This window comes from Cephus cinctus, unplaced genomic scaffold (genome assembly GCF_000341935.2).
Source record: "Cephus cinctus unplaced genomic scaffold, Ccin1 Ccin1_scaffold0330, whole genome shotgun sequence".
Taxonomy (NCBI): domain Eukaryota; kingdom Metazoa; phylum Arthropoda; class Insecta; order Hymenoptera; family Cephidae; genus Cephus; species Cephus cinctus.
In genome coordinates, this window is record NW_014333027.1 from 926,930 (window position 1) to 949,028 (window position 22,099).

General features: G+C 41.1%; 3 protein-coding genes across 7 annotated transcripts in view; 1 reads left to right on the forward strand and 2 right to left on the reverse strand.

Annotated features, from left to right (window-relative positions):
* Positions 1-5,066, forward strand: part of LOC107266606 (mediator of RNA polymerase II transcription subunit 1) — an 8,570-nt gene extending 3,504 nt beyond the window's left edge. For both annotated transcript variants that reach the window (XM_025083890.1, XM_025083891.1), the window contains one exon: positions 4-5,066. In XM_025083890.1, the coding sequence (XP_024939658.1) occupies positions 4-4,598 (4,595 nt within the window). In that variant the 3' untranslated portion in view covers positions 4,599-5,066. The remainder of the gene's footprint in view (positions 1-3) is intronic.
* Positions 5,048-9,133, reverse strand: LOC107266592 (sterol O-acyltransferase 1). The gene is made up of 11 exons (XM_025083895.1): positions 9,037-9,133; positions 8,529-8,640; positions 8,064-8,434; positions 7,633-7,769; positions 7,402-7,547; positions 7,155-7,325; positions 6,581-6,729; positions 6,367-6,506; positions 6,088-6,281; positions 5,706-5,979; positions 5,048-5,613 (listed from the first exon to the last, which is right to left on the reverse strand). The coding sequence occupies exons 3-11, from the start codon at positions 8,110-8,112 to the stop codon at positions 5,182-5,184; spliced, it is 1,692 nt and encodes a 563-aa protein (XP_024939663.1). The 5' UTR covers positions 8,113-8,434; positions 8,529-8,640; positions 9,037-9,133; the 3' UTR covers positions 5,048-5,181.
* Positions 9,134-10,657: 1,524 nt separating this feature from the next.
* On the reverse strand, positions 10,658-22,089 carry LOC107266588 (serine-rich adhesin for platelets). 4 transcript variants are annotated; one of them, XR_001537450.2, is made up of 9 exons: positions 20,961-21,401; positions 20,675-20,871; positions 20,424-20,600; positions 20,093-20,347; positions 12,233-20,004; positions 12,024-12,134; positions 11,828-11,956; positions 11,559-11,759; positions 10,658-11,102 (listed from the first exon to the last, which is right to left on the reverse strand). XR_001537450.2 is itself a non-coding variant. In XM_015737202.2 (8 exons), the coding sequence occupies exons 2-8, from the start codon at positions 20,978-20,980 to the stop codon at positions 11,879-11,881; spliced, it is 8,610 nt and encodes a 2,869-aa protein (XP_015592688.1). In that variant the 5' UTR covers positions 20,981-21,414; positions 21,958-22,089; the 3' UTR covers positions 11,782-11,878. The 4 variants fall into 4 exon arrangements, 1 of the variants encoding a protein (XP_015592688.1); XR_001537449.2 differs by having other exon boundaries at positions 10,658-11,411; XR_003059391.1 differs by having other exon boundaries at positions 10,658-11,759.
* Between the last annotated feature and the right edge of the window lie 10 nt (positions 22,090-22,099).

The following is a 22,099-nucleotide window of genomic DNA, read 5'->3' on the forward strand; positions in this document are numbered from 1 at the left end:
GAGGTGGGGGCGGAGGAGGGGGAGGTGGTAGTGGTGGAAGTGGATCTGGCAATGGTGGTGGATTAGGTGGTGGAAACGGTACTGCTACTGGAAATTACGGCCAAATGAATATGGGTTCAGGAAGGGATCAAAATGGTCACATTAATGGCTCTGGATTGTCGGATTTTAATAATGGAGATATAAATATCAAGCAAGAGAATGGCAGCCTCAGTGCATGCGTTGGCGGTGGAAGTGTTATTGCTGTTAAACAACAATCTTCTCAGCAGTCTTTTTTAGATGCCGGAGCGGAGAATAGTATCGGTTTTCCGTCATATTCCGGCCAATCCGATACAAACAGCAGCGGTATGCTGAATCCTCTACAACTGGGTGCATTACTCGGCCAAACAAAAAACTCATCAGGAAATTTGTCCAGTACTTTATTAACAAATGCAGAACGTCCTAAAAAAAGTCGAAAGAGAAAGACTGCTGCAGCAGCCGCTGCTGCTGCGGCTGCTGCTGCCGCAGCTGCAGCAGCTGACTGTCTCTGGCGAAGTCCTAAACGAAAGGGAGAAGACCCGGGAGAAATACTCCTCGAAAGTTCAAGTTCTGATTCGACGCCACTTGGAACACCAACAGGGGGCGGTGCTGGGGGTACTGTAAGTAGAGAAAACCCAAACGAGGTGAGGACACCGACACCAACATCAGTGGCCAGTATTGCTACTAGCGGACTAGACCTATCAAATGCTGACGCTGCTGATTTAGTTAATACAGACAAAAGTTCAGATTATGATCTTGATAATGAGAATGAGATCATGGAAGTACACGAGCTCCAGGACGTCGAAGAGCTTCTTAAACGTGAGCGCAAAACAAAGAAACGGGAAGAGAAGAAAAGTCCAAATATCTTTGAGGACAATAAGGGCCTGGTACCACCCTCAGTGAGCATAACACCAATATCTGGCAGTGGAATTAGTCAGAATTCGAGTTATAATTCTGTACTGACTGGTATGGGATTAGAGCGACGACCAGGTATTGAAATTATTCCTATCGCCTCATCGGCTCAAGCTACCTTACCCAGTTCTATTACAATTACACCAATTGCGGCACCATCCAGCAAGACTAATCTCACGGATGAACGCAGGGATAGAAAAAGTTCAAAAAGCAAGACTGATGACAAAAGTAAGCTTGAGAAGAAAAGAAAGCGGAAGCGTGAAGATAGTCCAATGGGCCCACCGGATAAATTACCACCTAAACAGCAGCAACAACAGCAACAGCAACAATCAACAGCTACTCAATTGCAACAGCATCACCATCACCATCATCATCACCAGCAGCAACAACCGCAACCGCAAATACAGCAGCAACAGTCACAACAGCAGCAGCAGCAACAACAGGATCCTCTTACAAAAGCAGTTTCTCTAAGTATAAAATCAAGCGAATCACCTCCCAATATAAGTTCGCGACCTTCCTCGCCTTCGACAACTTTACGTAAGTTCAGTTCGTCCCCATCACCAACTCACGCTAGTCCTCTAGCTTTGATGGGCAAATCAAGTCCTACTCTAAAACAACCGGTGAATAAGCCTATTCAGAGTCCGAAACATTCGCCAGTATATAATAGCCCAAAACACACGCCAGTGCCAACATCGGCGAGTGTCAGTCCGAAGCAGGGGAGTATATCTTCTCCAAAGCATGGAAGCTCCACCAGTGCAGGAAAACCAAGTATGTCTGCTCTTAAGTCAGCTGCAAATTCTCCATCAAATAAAAGTACTAGTGATGGATCGACGTTGAAGACCAAATCATCCGGAAAGGATTCTACGAGAGAATCTAAGGAGCGAAAGGGATCTTCTTTGAGCTTTGCGGGATCGGGACGTCAAAGCCCTAAAAACAAGTCTTCCTCCAGTGGGAAATTGAAACAACTGGAATTGGTTAATGTTGTGGGTCCGGAACTATCAGGGACGGGTACAGGTGCAAGTACATCTCTACCTGGCAGTGGTGAAAATACGCCGCCGTCCAGTGGTTCCGATTTTAGTAAATCAGCGAGTGCCCAGCAACAAGCCAGAAATAGGAAGGGTTCGCTTAGTGCGGTTATCGACAAATTAAAGAACGCTCAGCATTGTACGGATGACAATACTAACGGTTCCTCCAGAAGCGCTCCCGCAGGAGCTGGCCCGGGTTCCGGGGGCAGTACTACAGGTAGTGGTACTTCAGGCCCAACCGGTGGTACTGTAGGAATGCCGGTTCTGGGTATGGGAGTCGGTGGAAATACGAGCTCCTCTCAAAAAGAAAGGATGCCCTCGAATAAAGTATCCGATGGTAAGAACCTCAGCGGAAAATCGGGGTCAGGAACGTCGGCATCAGGGTCAGCAACTCTTGGTATGGAAACAAAAAATCCAGCTGAGTACATGGTAAAGCATAGTTCTGACGTGATGAAGATTACAATCAACAAGACACGAACAAAAGACTCAAGAACGAGTAGCAGCAGCTTAAAAATATCTTCTAGTTCAACGTCATCGTCTGGTTCGGGTAATGGCTCGCCCAAGACTCACACAGGACTAAAACCTGGTGTGAATTCGGGTCCAGCCTCGAAAAAGCCCCAATCTCAGGTCTCACCGAAATTAGGAAGTAGCACAGGTAGCAAAGGCAGTTCTGGCCTCTCAAGCCAAAAGATCCCATCCTCCGGGAAGTCATCATCTGGAGGAAATGGAAGTGGCGCTAGTGGCGCATCCGGTACAGGTACATCTGGCAGTAGCAATGTCAGCAGCCTATTAACAAAAGGTCTCTCAAAGTCTTCATCAGGTTCGCCAAAGACTTCAGGCGTCGGCGGTGCTACCGACCTGAGCCGCAGTCGCGACAAATCCAGAATGCCGAAACTCGGTGACAAAAGTTTATTCGGCACGAAGAGCTCTGATGCGAGGAAGTCAAGTCCGTCTGGTCTACGCGAGGAAAGCGACAGCGAGAGGGCATTCAAGGTATTAGCTGCGCATGCCTCAATGCCATCATTACCAGGTCTTGCGCCGCAGTTTATCGTCGAGGGTGCGAGGAAACAATTTGACACCAAGTTTCAAATACCAAAACTCTCAGCGAGAGCAAACGCTAGTAACGTCGACTCCGCTGAGAAGAAATTGCAGCCACAAACTGAGAACAAGATAACATTATCTCATTTACCTGAATCCAATACCGGAAGTAATCGAAGTGACGTCACCAAGCTACTGGATACTCTTTCCGGTCAAAAATCGGACCAATCAAAACTTCAGCCTCTCGCGAATGCTCTCTCCACAAGTCATGGTATTCGAGATGGTATTCATTCTATTCCTAATACTCTCTCCATATCCAGTGCCATGCCTAATAGTCTCTCCAATACTTTATCTAATACTAAAGCCCAAGAGATACAGGAAAGACGGGATCAAAGCCACTCCAAGTTGGATAATCTGCCAGCAACTTCGATACCAATCACTGTAGGAAACCCCATTGCTACTGCTACCGTCACGGTAACAACTGTTCCCAGTGCAACTGCTACTACCACTCTCACTACTACTCCTGCTTCCAGTACTACAGGCCTGATGTTACCACCATCAGTCTCGAGCCAATTGGTACCAACAACTATAGCTGTTACTACACCTACCTGTGCAAGTTCTAGTCCTAATATTACCTGTGGTAGCTCAATTGCTACTACGACACTTAGCAGCAACATGAGTATCAATAGCAGTAGTAGTGCTTCTGTAACTCTAGATGTTGAAGTACCAACAAATCTATCGATGCAGCAACCTAACGACTGCATAGCAGATTCTCGAGAGATTTGTAAGGAAACATTGGTACATGCGCCTCCTAGGACTCTATCACAATACCTGAATTGTACAACGAGCACAGGCAAGGATGATATTCCTAATTTGGCCAAAGCTGACTCACTTACCACAATATCTGCATCGAAGCCACCCGTCTATCATCCAGTATTATCAGGCACTTCTATCTCCCCAGAAAGTCTGAATTTGAGCACCAAACCAGCAGATGCCGCTCTGGTAAAATATAAGGACGATAAAATTCAACAGTTAAATCAGTCACAACCAGTCCAACTGCAACAACAATCGGCTATACAACCGACATCTCAACAAGGTCAAACACACTCCCAGTCTCAGCAGTCTCAACAACCTCAACAGCCCCAGCTGCAGTTACAATTGCAAACTGCGACACAACAACAGACTCAACCCCAGTCACATCAGCAGCAACAACAACAATCACAGTCACAACCGTCATTAGCTCCATTGCCGCCACCATCTACGCCAACAAGCAGTGTTCTTCCAATGGAAACTAATACGATGAAAGGTCCGACCAGTAATCAGGAAGCGGCGGAAATGTTGCTAGATTTTTCAGCGCCGAAGGAGGTTACTAAATTGACGACAGTGCCTGAAAGAGCATTGGTTCAGGCAGCTCCTGCACGGCGTAACACTCCTCCTCCACCACCTCCACCACCGCCGACCTTTCCGCCGAGTCCATCACTCAGTCTTCACATCCTTAAGAGTCCTGCACCTTCGCCTCGAGTTATACCGCCTTCACCACACTCGGCCTCACCGTGCATCACCGACGATGAGTTGATGGACGAGGCTGTCGTCGGTATGGGCAAATGAACCTTACTCGTCATTTATTGTTAATTACTCAATCTCTGCAGCCATTTCCGTCATTCTTTGTTCTGATCCTTACTCCTTTTTCAATGGCGAATGGCGAATGGTGGATGCTCACTCTCACAGGCACGGTTTTTCCAAGAAGACAATCATCGTGCGCGCTGCTCGAACACTGAACCTGACTCGAATCAGTGGCGATTTAACCCTTCGAAGAAAGCTGTTCAATGGGCGAGCGTGGTCATTACGTGAGAATGTCTCATAGGACTCTCAGAATCGCAGGATGCTGAATTCCTACCCGCCGAAGGTGTACAAGTTCAACATATATATATATATATATATATATATTTAAGTAAGTTGTGTGAAACAGCAGAGGGTCAATGTATCCAGATGTTTGCAAACACACGATATTGTCCTCGTAATTGAATTTGTATAGAAATGACGATATACTATTAAAATTGTATTAATTTTTTCTTTATTAGCCGCTCATTTCATCTTTATATAAATTGATAACTGTATATCTCTAGATCCCGAAGAACACTAGAAAGCACCTTAAAATTTTAATAATGGACTCTTTATTATCAATTATCAACTACAAACGATGGCAGGTCCAACTTCGTGGTAAAAACAGATCAAGAAAACTATCTTGATAAGGTGGGCAATTAATTCTAGCATAATATTCCATGGAGTAAAGACTAAGAAGAACTCCGCTACCGATACAGAGAGTGAGCCACACGAAGATATTACCACCAGCTTTGTCATGTTTCCTGGTCAGAAAGACAAGAACGAGACCAATACCGCCAAACATAAGTAGCATTACCGGATAAAAGAACCGGAAGGCGAATGCTAGGATGTACTCGTGGAAAATCGCTGAGACGGCAAAGACCGTGAATGTTGAGAGGACCTTATTTCGCGGTGTAACTATTTCATACATGTCTTTGTATATATACGTATAAAGCCAGTCGTGTACCACAACGTTCCAGGTACGATAGTATGCGTCATACGAAGTCGAATTCCACCAATCCTGTAACATGCGTTTTGCTTTCATTAATTATTCGCAAAGTTTTCTTGCATTTCAATCAACTGAACGTTATACACTTAAAAAAAATTATTAACCTTGTAAAACATTCTGTCGGCGAAGCGTAACAGCTCTGCCGAGCCGTTCATCCACGAGTGAAGAAGACAATAGAATCCACAAAGGAAGACCAGGATCCCTGGCATCATGGTACTAAATATACTTAGTATAAGAGCACGTGGTTCCAGAGGATGTTCCCCAAATTGACGAAAGTCTGGTACGAGGAAACGCTCGAATACGAAAGCAACGTAGAAGACAACCAGGACGACTTCCGTGTAATTCCAGATGACTTTTCGCCAATTTATTTGCTGTGTTCTGATTTCATGTCATCACCGTCATCATTTTTCTGTACCGTCCATTCTCATCTTTTCTCTTTTTAATTGAGATTTATTTATATTATTCTTTTTTTTTTAATATACTCACCGCGGATAGCTGTCCCGATATACGAGCGTCGGGGCGAACATAAAGTAAAGGAACTTTGAAAACCCTGGACATTTCGACGAACCGGAAATATCCACCTGTGACTTTTGTGTCTTCTGTAACTTTTGCGATTCTTCGAGCATCATCTTTGGAGCTGTGCTTCTCACGAAGGCATGCGTCTTCATTAGCAATCGAACCTATGCTAGGCCAGAATATACATAACTCATTAGAATTATTTGCAATCCGTTCTGATAAACTAAAAAATTTATTAAGGTTACACACCTGCTCCATCAAGACAACTAAACTGGAGACTGGAGGTAAATCTTCTGCAAGTATAGCCTTTACTGGCAAAGCGATGAACGCTGCTTGATAAAGTATAAATAACGCTAAACAACCATAATCTAGGATCTTCCGTGGCAATGCTACAAAAAAAGTATAACTTATAAAACAATTTTAAATTACCGTTGATATAAATTATTTCATATCATGAATTTACTTTTTGCTGGTAACGTAGAGCGCTGACTGGCCCAAAAGCTGAAAATTATGTATAAGGCGAAGGTTGACCCTTTCATGAGCAGCCAGATATTAATAACTGTAGGAAATTTTCCAAATCCCAACATAATTGTTCTCACACCTAGATGAGTTCTGAAAATTCATTCGATTATGTTTCTTTTTACTTATTTATGTACATCCGCCATCTCTATGACGCGAAACGCATACAAGGCCATAAACTCGAGCATAAAAGTATGTATTATTGCCTCGAAAAATTGTCTATCGAAAACTATTTAAGGAATAAACTTTATTACTTATTATCCGTTGACTCTAATTGCAAAGGCCGTGGGTAGATTCTATAGAAATAGAATATCGTTAATCGTTAAGAAATCACACGATTGACTTACTTATAGTGCAAAGTCCGTGATTAAGCAATTTTCTCTATGATTCACGTTATTATTATTAACAAGGACATATCCAACGACGTGCAACGGCATAATACAATTAAGATTACTGTTATTAATTTATCATCAGTTATAGAAATAATTTAGAGAGAAAACTAACAAGAATTTACGTACGAGCCAGTATCCACGATATCGCATACCGCAGTGTTTATAAATAGAATTATAAGGATAACTACGAAGATGTTGTAGATCGTTCTGAAATGTTTGATCTTGAAGAGGTCAGTGAGAAGAGAATTTCTCGGCTGGAATCTTTTGTCCGACAGAATACCTTCTTTTTGAGATTTCCTGTAAAACAAATACTTTGATGATACACCATCCAACAAGAAACGCGTACTGGCAAAGAGAATATTTTTCTTCTAACCGACGATCAACATATTTGTCAGTATCTTCAAAGATTTTATTTCCAGACCCAGAACCGGACACATTCGCCTCCAGTCGTTGCAGCACGTCAGAGAGCATCTCATTCCATTGTTCGTTAACTTGTTCTAATACATCTTGGCGCATTTGCTAAATCAAATAGACGGATCGGAAGGAAAGAGAATAGAGATTAAATAAGATAATTAGGTTAATACAACAATTTAGATATAAATACCTGCATTCTATCGCGTATTCCTTCCACTGTCATCGCACGTAAAACGTCTTCATCCTCCTCTTCATCGTTGTTATCATCTTTCTGATTATTACCTTCCTGTTCTTCATTCTCTTCCAAGTAACGTAAATTCTTCTCAACTAAAAATCGAAGGATTATTCTCAAAATACAACGAATCGTTTCAATACACTGAACTCAGAATTACAATACAAACTAGCACGCCCACTAAGCATATTCATATATGCATATCTAAACACGATTACATACAGGATAAACACACCACGTGATAACCAGAGGGGAACAGATAAATAGACTGCTTTTCATTAGGCATCATCGTTCATAACCAGCCCGAAATAGGATATTACTAGTATATATTGTGATCGAAGTGTATTGTCTCTTTGATTTCTTATTTGCGTTTTCAAATTTCTTCTCACCTTCTTCACGTTCTACAGAAGGACTTGTTCTTCCTCGGCGACGATGCATCTCCACCACTCTGTATCTTGTAGGTTAATTAATATTTTATCTAATAACTATTTTAACAGGGTAAAAATCGTAATTTAGATAATGTGTATTGAAAGAGTTACAGGCACGTTGGCTTGGCTTTAACGCCTACTATCAATTACTATTATCAGCCGTCAAGTCACAGCGCACACTGGTACGTACTCGCAAGTGTCTATCAACGTTTGCTTACCAGTGAACCTTCTCCCGTAATCAAGAGACTCGGTCGAGTCTCGCGGCCAGTACAGGCAACCGGCTATACAGGGCACGACCCGCCGAGACTCTTTACCCGAGTCAACTCTTGTATCTGTGTTTGGAATGAAATATCGTATAAATCGCTATATTTGAGAAAATGTTATTGATACATTAACTATAGGAATTAAAGGTTCTGAATTGATTACCACCAAGATCAATACGATTAGTGTACGAGATTAGGGCGTATTGACGTGGCGAGCAAGATTATTTTATTTCAGTTTCGTCGTCGTAGTCGTCCTCGCATGCCCATTTACTTTCCTACATAACAGATAACGCTGATAAAAGACGCGGTTGATTTTTCCGCCAAATACAGGCAACCGGTGGTACAGTCATTGCGACGAAGCAACTTATGTATCTGAACGTCATTAATATTAGATTTACGGAACTCCTCAATTTGACGGATTACAAGTTTCATGTTTAACTCTTAGACACCACACAGGTGCGAATTACGAATTCGCACTAGCCAGTTGGAACCTGAAGGTGCCTAAGGTGTGAAATTTAAGAGTAAAAGTTACAGAAATCATAATTATTATTTTTTATCAATTTACGGTGACATTGATAATCAATATGTCCGTAAGTCTAGTGTTAATGGTGTCCTGCTTGTGGACGTTCTGCGGTCAGATAAGACACAGTGAGCGGTGAATGTTTACGTACCTCGGCCTGTGCGTGCAACAGAGAAAGCACTACGCAGCGAACGTTTATACCTTACGAGAGTAACTCTAGCGTCATATTGCCGACTCGTTCGCACTATTGCTCTCCGAGAATGACGCAACGAGCTACGCTTTGGCGTTTCGCTCACACCATAGTACCCTCTCTGTTGCTTGCACGCCCTGAAGCACGTAAACAATACTGCCCACTCAGTGTACTTATGTTTTGAATCAAAGTATAAAAAATATAATTATGATGTCTTTCAATAAAACGATACACTGAGCGGCATTAATGGTGTTCCAGAGAGAAGTTAGGGGAACAGTGGCGAAGCGAGAGTAGGGGCGGCTAGCAGCCTAAAAGCAAGCCAGGCCGGAGCGTAGTGGGGGTAGCCTTTTCCCATCGCTCGGGACGCCATTTATGTCACGAGTTGGAACAGTCTCGTATAAGAGCGTCTTCGTCCCTCCTAGCGTTGGTTCGCTATAAGACCCTCTCACTCGTTGTTAGTGGTGGCGTAGCAAGTCCCTATAGCGCGTATAAGAATGCCTCGCTCACGCGCTCGCACCCTGCCTATAAGAGCTATATGTATATGCATATGATATAGCTCTCCGTTTATCAGACAAACCTCGCGATTCGAGAATTTCTGAAGATGGCAGGCCCATCTTCCGACGCAAACATTGGAATCCAAATGCGGATATTCTTGCAAAAGGAGATGTCTTGCGCGTTTTCTTTCGACGAGCCCACGTATCCACTTATTTTTCTTAACTCTACATCTGCCGTAAAGATATGCTTGTGTACGCAAGAACCAAATATTAATAATATTGATAAACATAGTGAAGGCGATACATATACTATTTGCAAAGTTCCAATAACGGACAATCGAGTTTTTCATTTTAACTTGCCAATCTATGCAACAATGACCAACCTTCGGAGCATATAGTAACTTCAATTATAAAGTATAGAATAGTATATTTCATTAATTTGCTGTGAAACTATTATTAAATATTCAAAAATGTCTCAGTTTATGGAAAGAGTCCATCACTCCCGAGTGCGGCAATCTCTCGAAGAGTATTAAAATGTCATCGACGACAACGGTGATTGTCTGCTTAATCGAATTCATTCTATTGCTCAGTGCTATTTTGTTCAACTACATGAAGAAAATTCCGTCGGGTACCGAGGCCGTAGACGCAAAAGTCAAGAAAAAGAAAATTGTTAGTGGATTAACAGTTGCCTCAGTCGTCTTGTTAACTATCGCGCTAATAGCAGCTCACTGGGAATACTCCATAGCCTCTAAAACTATCAATCAGTGTCTAACGTTACCTTAAATCCAACGGAATGGAAGGGTGCAATATATATACCGATAGCTAAGGAGGAATATAAGTCAGTCGAAGGCTTGACGGATATATTTTGGTTCAAAAACGGAATTCGTCTCAGTCAAGGTACCGTGTAGCAAAAAGTTACCCCATCGTCGAAGAATATATTTGGATTTCATCGTCGGCACTATACTATCCGATCTTACGTACGATTGCGCACGAAAGTCTAACAACGATTTCCGAGTATATTCAAGTGGAAAAGGCAATTAGTCGCGTAGTCAGATACGTGGGCAATGTACGAGTGAGTTACAATAAGGAAGAATGCAAGGAGGGTGTTTATTATTATGTGAAATACAAGGTGGAGTATCACGGAAATACAACTTACCACGAGATCGTGGTTGCGGAGGATAAATTTCGTTGTATTATTTTTCACCAATAGTTTCAAAAAATTGTGTTAGTGATTTCTAACTGAGAATTTCTCTCTTCCGGCGACTCTACTCTAAAGTCGGATCCTCGATTTTGGTATAAATCAGAAGAATCCTTACGCGATTCCGCCGTAAGTCAGAGAACGACAGCTTCTGCACTTTCTTGTGCCTATTATTACGAAATTCCCACAATCCCGTTGTCCCTTTAGTATAAGCTAGGTTATGTAAGATGCTCGACGCTCTAGACCAGCCACGGGTCTCGTGAATCGTCGTTGGTGTGTTGTATTCCATGAGATTTTTTTTCATCCATCCATGAGGAGAGGTGCCGCCAGTAGCCCTAGTTCAATTGAAACAGAACTCATGAAAAATAGTCTTTTGATCGTAATAATCGTCGTTTCAACATCGTTATCAGCATCACTAATTGAAAGAGTAGCAAAAGCATCTTCGTTAACAGCGTTGATTGTATTTTTTTCATAATTAAATTTAATTACGCTACCATTTGTCAGTAAGACACTCGTCGGTGTTTATGTTAAAATCAAAAATCTTGAAAATTTTTTCCCGTTGAGTAAAATATTTTTAAAAAAATACCAATTACGCAGAATGACATATCTCCAAAATCGACATACTTGTATTGCTTGCAAACGATCTGCGAATTATAAATTTAGCATGATTTTTAAGATTACTTCATCGGGTAACGTATCCATGATCGATACATACACGCACAGACATACATAAAAACTCGAAATTCATAAATTTTTTCACGCAATTATATACATATAGTTGCATGCATCACCTCTCAAGAAGAAAAAATGACATAATCGGCTCTGTTTTATCATCATAGATAACGGCACAGATGCATACACAAGTGATGATTGTGTTTCCTTCCTTTTTGTACTTTTAAGCTAGACACCACATCGTCGCCACTTTCTTTCATTCGTCGTTGCTCCTGTCAGCTAATCGACACTTGGCTTATAGTTTACTGCCGAATTCACAACTACAAGAAAGTAAAGATTGTATAATCAGTATTTTAGTTTCTTTTATTTTTATTATTAACGTATGTACATTGTTTTACTATGTTACAGGCTCCATTATGGTATGTGTGCTTCTTAAAAATCAGGCATTCTTGTAGTGAAGCACACTCGATGCTGGAGGTTGCATATTGTTCACGAATTGAGTCGTAGACTCTGGTAACTGAAATGAAATAATAATTAATAAAGTGATCATGACTGCATTATTGTATTAATTATGTATTACTCACTTGGGACAGTGCCTGACGCGCCAAAGGTGTCGCATAGTTTGGTGAGTGCGTGTAAGTAGGACCATGATTCACGGATTGCGTGAGAGGCTTGTAAGGAACGGTACCGACAACCTGTAAAAGAGTTAATAAGATTAAATGATAGCGAAAGGACGTACAAATATGAATACGTAACAAGCCAGTAATATTCAAATAAATAGAAAGATAAAAACCTTATCATTAATTTCAGGGAAAATGGTGCTAAGGTTAAAGTTGGTTAAACTTGTCCCAGAAGGATGTGTCATCACCATGGGGCTAGCCACAGACGTTCCTCTTCCGGTAACATTGGAACTCATGCCAAGACCAGCTGGTGAAATATTTTGAACGTTTCCTGGCACAGGTAATCCTGACAGATTGCCATTCAGTACCGGCTTTGGATAGACGTTAGTTTGATGGACAGAAGACGGTATTGACAGAGGCAATGGTGGTGGCAGTGCTGGTGAGGATGGCTGTGGTGGTGATGGTGGAGGTGGTGGCGGTGGAGGTACTATTACAGAAGCCAGTGTCGGTGGTGCCGAGTGTGGCACCGAAGAAACTGATACCGCCGGAGATGGTAGAACTGATGAGTTTTGGTACACATTACCATGAGGTAGAAAGCTTGAATGATAATCCTCAAGGGGTGAGTTCATGCCGGAAATGGAGAAGTCGATGCTCTGTATTCCCGTTGCACCGTTATCATTTTTGCGTTTACTTCTTTTTGAGATAGAATAATTCCGTTTCTCGCAGTTTTGATTCTTTGAACCGCTGACTATCACTGCAGATCCACCGGAATTGGAAGCAGCAGCAATGGCAGTAGAGGCTGAAGTAGCATAGTGTTGATTCTTCAAAACATTAGATGTTGAGTTGCCAGGTGTTACCGTGGCATTTGGTAAAAGAAATGAATTTGATGATTCCAGGTAATCAGTATTCTCGTGAAGCGGCATCATATAACCAGATGATGCTGGTGTGTTTTGTATACTTGTTATAAAATTCGTCGTAGGATAAATACTAGATGCATTTGAGGAGTATGAAGCGTAGGAATTAAAGTTTTGATTGACCTGACCGTAATTGTTACTCTCATCAGCGCCTGAGAAATAATTTAAAGGCATTGTCGCAACGTCTGCACCTGATGCTGATAAACCACTTCCAAATTTAGTGGGTCCGTAATTTGGTTGAAACTTTATAGGCCCCACGTGCTTTGACTCCTGCCGTTGCTGCTGTTGTTGCTGCTGCTGGTGTAAATTGTTCTGCTGAAGTGCACTCGAGTTACCTCCAATGAGAGCTTCAGCCGTGTAATTGCTTTTGCAATTACGAGATCTCCATTGAAAATCATTTTGCGAATGATATTTTTGTTGCTGATAAGTATGCTCTGTTGAGAAATTATGTTGCTCAGAAGACGAAGCAGAAACGCTAACATTTTTCCTTTCATCTTGGTGAAGCTGTGATTGTTGCTGTTCAGCAGGTGTTCTGGACTGTTGATGTTCTCCAGTAGGTTGACTGGTTGATTTGCGCATGTCGAGTTGTCGCTTGCTGCTTTTTCGTTGATGTTTTCTGACTTGTTGCTGTTGCTGAGATTTCTCTGCTTTTTCATGTTCCACCAATTGGCTGACAGACAAAAAAGTACCCTGAACACAAGCGTGCTGTGAATGAAGTATTGTCGGAAAATCACGACTGATGGGGGCACTGGTTTCTTTATCTTTTCCAGAAATTGAATCTTTTTCTGTGTGTTCAACATTTGCTGACCTGGTTGCCATTGTTCCGACTGCAGTGCCAACAGCAGTATTAGAAATCAATGTCGAAACTGATGTCGATGTCGAAGTTGATGTGGATGTAGGAGCTAATATCGGTACTGACGTCGACGTCGATATTGATGTCGATGCCGATCCTGAGGTTGACGCCAATGACGACGTAGTCGTTGCAGGGGTTGTTGGTGTGAATATTAAAGACGAAGGAACCGTCGACCTGGATGCAGATGTAGAAGTTGAAGTGGAAGTAGATATGGAAGCGGATGTCGAAGTTGAAGTTGATACTGGCGTAGAAAATGTTATAGAACTAGATGTCAGAAGAAGACTCGATGATGTCGTTGAAACCGTAGTAGACGTGGATGTTGATACAGTAGTAGCGGCAGTAGCCATGGCAGCTGCAGCGGCAGCGGCCGCAACAGCAGCTGCAGGAATCTGACTAAAGAGGAAGTTTTGCTTGTCAGGAATATTGGTACCCAAAGCAAGATCACCTACAAGAGTTGGTAGAGTTGGAGGAACAATATGTTGCTCAATTGATTTAATCGATTGACTCTGTTCCACGAGAGTATGTGGATTTTTGGTTGGTGACCAAGAAAATGGTTGCTCCTCCGTGTAGAAGATATCAATTTTCTTCGATTCGTTTTGCAGAACCGGTATATTTGGAAAACTATGTGGAACATCGTAGTTATTATAAAATTGATTACTCGTACTTTGGTTGTACGTCGTGCTTTGTGAGAAAAGATTATTTTGGCAAAGGTCAAGCTCCTTTCCAATCGGCGGTAGTATAATATCCGTGATATTTGTATTGTGTTTCACTTCCGGTGTCATCATCCAATTAACAGGTGCTCTATTGCTGTTTTGCTGCTGTTGTTGTTGCTGATGTTGCTGATGTGGTTGGACTTGCTGATGATGATGTTGCTGGTGGTGGTGATGCTGCTGATGAGAATTATGATGATGGTGCTGAGCATGTTGATTTTGTTGTTGCTGATGCTGCTGTTGATGAGTTTTAGACTTGTTGGAATTTTGAGGTTGCTTATGGATGTAACCAATGCTATTGTTATGTGGTGGCATTGATGGAAGTTGAGTTTGTGCGAGTGGCTGGTATTTCTGTGTCTGATGTGGTAGCGACTTATCCGTATATTTGAAACTCCCTCCTATATAGGTATCAGCTGAATACTTCACTGGATTATTACGATCTGACACATCAAAGCTTATTGGAGGATTGTAGCTAGTCATTGCGTAAGGAATGGATTTTTCCTGCTTTGTTGCAATTGATATTGACGATTGCTGCTTAGTGCTGTGTTGCTGGTGCTGCTGTTGTTGTTGCTGCTGCTGATTATGGTGATTTTGATGATGATGAGGATGTTGATGATCCATACCAATAGTAAATTCATTGTGAATATATTCAGTCTCCATTGAATACTTGCTTTTATTCTTTGGTTCTGCGAGATATTTATAATCGATGGATTGAGTAGTTTGATTTTGGCTTTGATTTTGAGATTGACTATGACTTTGACCATGATTATGATTTTGCAGGTGCTTTTGCGAAAGTATGCCCAACTTCGAGGTTTCGAGAAATGATGGCTGTTTCGGCATCTCTAGGAGAGGAGGTTTTGTCCTCGTAGAAGACTTGCCCATATGCAATGAGTGTAAAGTGCTCTCAGCCGAGAATGCATCAGAGAGGATGCCGGAAAATCCGAAACTGTCTTTATGCAATGGAACGTAGCTAAAATTGTCACAGATAGTTTTATTCTCAGCAGGTGTCGTCCTTACTGTTGGTGCTGTTGTTGTACTTGTCCCCAGTGCTGTTACTGCACCACCGGTTACAGATGCATCCACTTGCGACTGAGCCTGTTCAAAGTGAACAAGATTATTGTTTGTACTCACCGGAGAGAAAGTGGTCCAGGAAAGGATGCTGAAGTTGGAAGAGTTATGAGCGACTGTAGTAGTCGATTTAATGGAATTCTCTGTGAGTGTACTTTGTTCATAATTTGAAGTGGTAGCGAGCTGGTTCGACTGATGGTTCTGATGGGGATGCTGAGTCTGATGATGATTCTCATGACTCTCATGACTTTGATGGCTCGGAATCGACTGAAGAGGTTGATGAGGTTGATGAATCTGTTGATAGTACGTCGGAAGAGAGTTTTGAGAAGTAAGAAGAGATTTTCCAAGGGAATGTACTGGCCGATCACCAAGAAATCGCTTTCCTTCCTTTTCATAAGGGAGGTAACTGCTCTGCGTACTGGTTTGCCCATGTTTTCCTTGAAAGGCATCGATGATCTCTACATTAGAAAGAGCGTCTGCTTGTGAATCCTTCCCGTAGAAATTTAACGAAAAATTATCAACCTCAATTTTCTTCGCTAAGTAATTATTGTGTTTTTGCTGTCGATGTTCATCTGGAGTCATTTCTTGGGTCTTTTGTATAGCATAATCCTGACGTATATTCTGCGTAAAATTTTCTTTGCTACGCAAGAGAAAAGTACTCAGTTGTTGAGGTTGAGATTGAGATTGATGTTGTAATGCATGCTGGTGCTGAGATTGAGACTGAGGGTGTGGTTGATACTGGTGCTGACGTTGAAGCTGAGACTGAGGATTCTGCGAATTCGTGGACTGTTGTTCCTTGTTACGAAGCCCATAATTTTGCTGAACGTTTCTGGAGACTGGATTTAAATTATCCTTATCCCGAGGAGCATAACTGTTATGTGTATTCCTAGTAAAACTAGGAAGCAGTTCATCTTTTTGCGTATTTGTGGTATAGACATGATGCTGAACATTCTGTGAATCTGTGCTTAGGATTACATCCTTCCTACTTTGCTCAACATAATTTCGTTGAACATTTTGACTGACTATTGATACAGGCTGTGAATAGTGTTGTTGTTGAAGATTCTGTGAGGACGTAGCCAGCAACTCTTCGGATCGTAAGGAGTAATCACGTTCCAGTCCAACAAGCGAGGAAGAAGAGGATGAGGTAGTAATACCAACGCCACTACTCAGAGCTACATTACCCGTGCAAGGGGAAGTGGCGGTGCCCGCTGTCGTGCAAGAAGTTGAGGGAATCGCGGTTGAGATGGAAGAGGTGGTCGAAGACGAAGTAAGAGATGTGAAGTTCTTAAGATTTCTATGGGAATTCGAAGTACTTGTCGCGGTATTATTCATTTCAAGGGAAGGTGTGAAACTGGAAGGCCCATAACGAGAGGATCGTTGATTTTCAAAACTTGAATAACTTGGTACGAAATCTTGACAAGTTGAATAGCATCCACTAATATCATACTTATTCACGTCAGAAGAACTTGAAACAGCATTCGATGAAGTAACTACGTTTGAGTCAGGTAATTTCAACATTGTACGAGACTCAAGTTGTGGCACTTGGCATAGACGTTGATTTTCTAATGTAGACGAGGTTGAGGCTAAAGATGTTGATACGGTTGTCCTAGGATCACCTTCATAATTTGATACTGGATAAGTGTACGACAAAGCACTGATCACCCCGGATAAGGTTTTTGACGGCACTGTCTCATCTTTTCCATGCACTATCCTATAAGGTTTCTTCACTGTCTCACTATTTAAAACTTTTGGTAATACTTTGGAAGTATCAAGAAGCAAAGGGACATTAGTGGATTCTGGCTTTTCAGCAGAACATACTGTAGACAGTTTCGGTTGGACATGACTGGTGGTACACTCTGACACACTTCGTGAAAAATCTGCTGAAGAGGTGGACAACTGGTCCTCACTGGAAACGGAAGGACGTGTCTTTGCAGAGGAGATATACGTCGGATGAACTTCTGTAGATGATCGAGATATTGCAGGAACTATTACTGCTTCTGTTACATGTTCTACAACTCGAGATGGTAAAGCAGATGCCGTAGCTGATGTAGTTGGCGTTATTGAGGTTCGTGCTCGCAATGAAGTAGGTGAAGATGAAGATGATGCCAATGGTGATGGTAAATCTGTCTTCTTTTTTGTGGAGGTACTGGACATTTCGAGTGATTCATTAGGTACTTCTTCAGGAAGTTCACTCTCTTTATCAGTTAGTTTTATCTTGAAACTATTAGGCTCCATTGTACCTATCTGTAGAAGCATCGGAGGTGTCTGACTATGATATTTAAAATCCTCTTTTATTTCTTCTTCCAGAACTTCAGTTTTGCCATTCAGGCTTGACACTAGCGGAAAGGCCATGAGAAAAGCTGCTGTGGGTGATATTGATTCAGGATTGTGTGAACTCGAAGGTACTTGAAGCGAGGCAAAAATGTCATTTGAAAGATCAGAATGAAGAGCTTCCGTTCTACTGATAGGAATAAAAGTGTTATCTGTGCTATATGAAAAAGACTTCAGTCCATCCGCATCTCTCGCCAAAGTATCTAATTTTACAGAGCCAGTAGTCTGAATATCTACAGAAGGTTTCAAAGACTCACATGTCTCATTCCTATTTCTCTCAACAGATCTTTCTTCACTGTCATCCCTCTTGGTATTGGAAGTACATGCATCGGTCTTTGTTCTCATAGTTGTTGTTGTATTAGTATCAAGATTTAAGAGGATTTTGCTGTTGTCAGGCGTAATGGTTGGACTCTCAGCCATTTCCAAAGTCTTTGAATTTCCTTGAAGTAGGTCATCGAGTCTGCTACCAAGATCACAGAGTAGTTTTCTTCCCTCTTGGGCAATAGTCTCGTCTCTTTGAATATTAGAAGCTGCAGAATCCTTAGAAACTATAGAGTTCATCTGTCTTGTATTTGTCATAACTCTATCCAGTGAATATTCAATACTTGTACTCTTGTTAGAACATACTACACTGACATCTCCATCTGATGCCTCAAACTCTAGTTGACATGCTACGAGATCTCCACTTGATTCGCAATCCTCACTAATTTTAACAGTTTGGGATTCAGTAATAGCAGTGGGTACTATTTTCGATACCGTTTCAATACTGTCGTGTAAACTTTGATCATTGTAATCTTTCTCTGCTGATACTTTGTCAACTTTGCCTACATTGGCTACCCTATCAGTTTTAGATACCTTAAACTCTGGTGAAGCAAAATCTCCGTTATGTGACAAGGTGTCGTTTACATGATCTTCTATTTTTTCTATGACGTTTTGCATTCTTTCTATGGACTTACAAGTTGTTGGTAATTCCGCCATTTCAACTTCTTTCTTATTCTCTGAGGATTCGTTTTTATCACTTTTTTTACGCTTCTTATTTACTTCAGATTCCTCAGAGTGAGAAGCTTCTTTTTTCTTTAACTTGCGTTTAAGCGATAATCGCTCTTTATCGGTTCTAATTGGTGATTGAACATTTACCTCATCTTTATTTTTATCCTCATTCTTTTTCTTCTTCGCATTATTTTTTCTTCCTTTATTATCTTCACTCGTTATTGCTAACCTTTTTTCATCTTTGTTCCCTTCATCGATTTCGTTAAGAACTCCATTCTTCTTTCGATCATCTTTCTTATTATTTTCAGAAGAGGTGTTGCTGTCATTACTATCCTCAGCACCATAGTCATCAACATTATTAGATTCATTAGATTTTGCATTTTCATGACTGTTCGTAACTGCAACTTTTTTGATCGAACCATGTCCTCGCGCTTCTTTTGTTGATTTCGACGAGGTAACCTTTGATCGTAGTTTGAGTGAGTGTACGATATCTCGTTGAGCCTCAGTATTCTTAATTTTTTGAACCTTAGTTTTGTGAACTGCAGGAATAGGAACTTTGTAGGCCATCGTAGTCTTTGTGACTTCTCTGCCTTTGGGCAAGATTCCTTTATGCCCGCCTATTTTCGTAGCATCAATAATAGTCTTCACGTTGGAAAACCAATCTTGAGAGTTGAGCACAACATTAGTGCGAATGTTTGGTATAGTGCTTACGGCAACTTTTTGCACGGTACTAATAAATGCTTGGTTCTGTAAAGCTATCACAGAATTTTGCACACGATTGGTTTCTTGTGCAACAGGCTGCATGAAAATCATCTGATGTGAGCGAGCACTGTTTAAAATTATGGGCGAATTAACGGAGGATGGACTGGTATTTACAATTAGATTAGAAGCAGGCAATGCACTCATAGGTGTCACAACAGGTACAACCTTGCCAGAATTTGAAAGTATTACGGTGCCTGCGCCGAAACTCGACATAGATTGTGTTGTACGAGGTGATAGTTTTCTTCTTTCATTTCTTTTCCCTTTCCTCTTGTTCCTTTTGTGATCATCCAAAGCCGTTTTAACGCCATTGGCAGAAGCTGCGAAAATAAATAAGAGTGCAATAGTTCCTAACGTCAACGTATATTTTTCAAGATATACTTTCAAAAATCAGGAATAGAAACTTACGTGAGCAAGATTCGTTGCGTTCAAGTTTTTTTGGTCCCAGTGTCGACAGCCCAGTAATATCGTCGAACTGGTTCTCGTCTCGATTAATAGTATTTACACGATTTTCACGATCTTCGACCGCAGGGTCACCACTCTCGACAAGGGTACTATTTTCTGACGATATTTTTAATGTGGATTGACAGGAGATTGTCTGTTTTCTTTTAGAAGGCACTTTGTTGGCCGTTACTTTTTCCCTTCTTTTCTTTAACTTTTTCTCTAGAAGAAAGTGATAATAGAATAATTGGGATAATATTTCAAGTTACTCTTAAGTTTATTGCACCTTATTTCTTACCAAAGCATTTCTCTCCTTCTTCTGTGCTAATCTTATTGGACCATTTTCGTGGGGAAATCCTTTCAAGTGCAGGTTCTGCTGGAACAGATATTCCAGCTTCTTTCAAAAGAGCAGAGAGTAGTTGAGTTCGAGAAAACAGCTGAGCAACAAGCTTCTTTAAACGCGTTAATTCCTCCTCTAAAAGAATCATTCATTATTTATATAGTATAATACAATATTCCATCTAACAATATAATGCTGATGTTGCTCACTGTGTGCATCCGTAGCATGAGCAAAGAATAACTCTTCTGTTCGACTATGGAGGTCTTTGACGTATTTGGAGGCATGGATAAGAATATCTACTTTGTTGCGTTTGCGACCTTCTTGCAGTGGTGGTAAGAGATCTGCAAGGGTTTTGAAGTAGACATTCATTCGCTTTCTTCTGTCTCGCTCCCATGTTTTGGCTTTGCTGAAATGTTTTATTAACAAAGCATCATTATTGTATCTGTCAACAATAAATGTATGTCTTGCTCCAAAATGACCTAATGTTTCACTTACGTGTTCTCCTTTCTGGGCATAATTTAATAACTCCCTCTCATCGTCCAAAAAGGACAAGTTGCCATACGACTAAAAATCTAAAGTTGACGGTTCACTTTTTCTCGGTGACATCGTCATCGTACATCCGAGCTGACAGCTGCTCCGGACCACCGAGCTGATTTCTTGCATACTAAATTAGCAACCTACCATTATACAAATCATTAATGCTACACCAAAGCATTCACTGGTGATACGAAATTATAAAGACGAAAGGCAAAACAGCCAGGCAGCCAAGATATAAAACTTGACAAGATCGCACGGTGGACATTCACATCGCAAGAACAAGCAGACAAAACCATATTGTGCGCCACATTCGGCAACTTTCAGTACTAAACGAATGATCTTTCCAATCTGTGTTCTGCTATCTTTGGTAATGTTATGCCATGACCCTTGAAACGTCTAAGTTGCAGGACACCTATAAATAACACATACATATTGGATCATTTTATCAAAATGGATAAATTTGAATAGTTATCTAAAAAGAATGAGATCGAATGACACTAACAAAATTATGGTATGTCGAAAGTAATTATGAAATACGCTACTAAATAAGAAGAATGATTATAGAAGTATCTTCGCCATGTTGGAACAACCCTCGTTGAGTTTCGAGAATTGTCGTACAGATGGCACTAAATATGTTTTAACATTTTAAGATAATCGAAATACATAAATAACATGCTACGTTTCATTATATTAATTTTTGTAAAATCTTAAATCAGGTAGAATTCTATTTTTTTTCAAATTATTCGAAACATCTCGGATACTAAAAGAAAGATACACTTATTGCACTATGTAGGTAGGAAAATAAAGGTGAAGAAATTGAAGAAGACTGAAGAGGATTGCAAATCGTTATATGATAATCACAGTAAGAAGTTCGGCAGGGTCATCGGGCCGTCGTGACGCCAGCGGATACGATGACCCGGCATGTCAACGAGAACTTAATTCGTGTTCTACATACGTGAAGACGGGGGAGAAACTTATTTCCACACAGCGAGTATTAGCTTCTTTTCCGTAGAGTGTCCAACTCTTAAGGCAAGTAAATTGGTTATAAATATTCTCAGCAGTATTTAAAAAAAGTACAAGGAAACGCGGTACAAGTT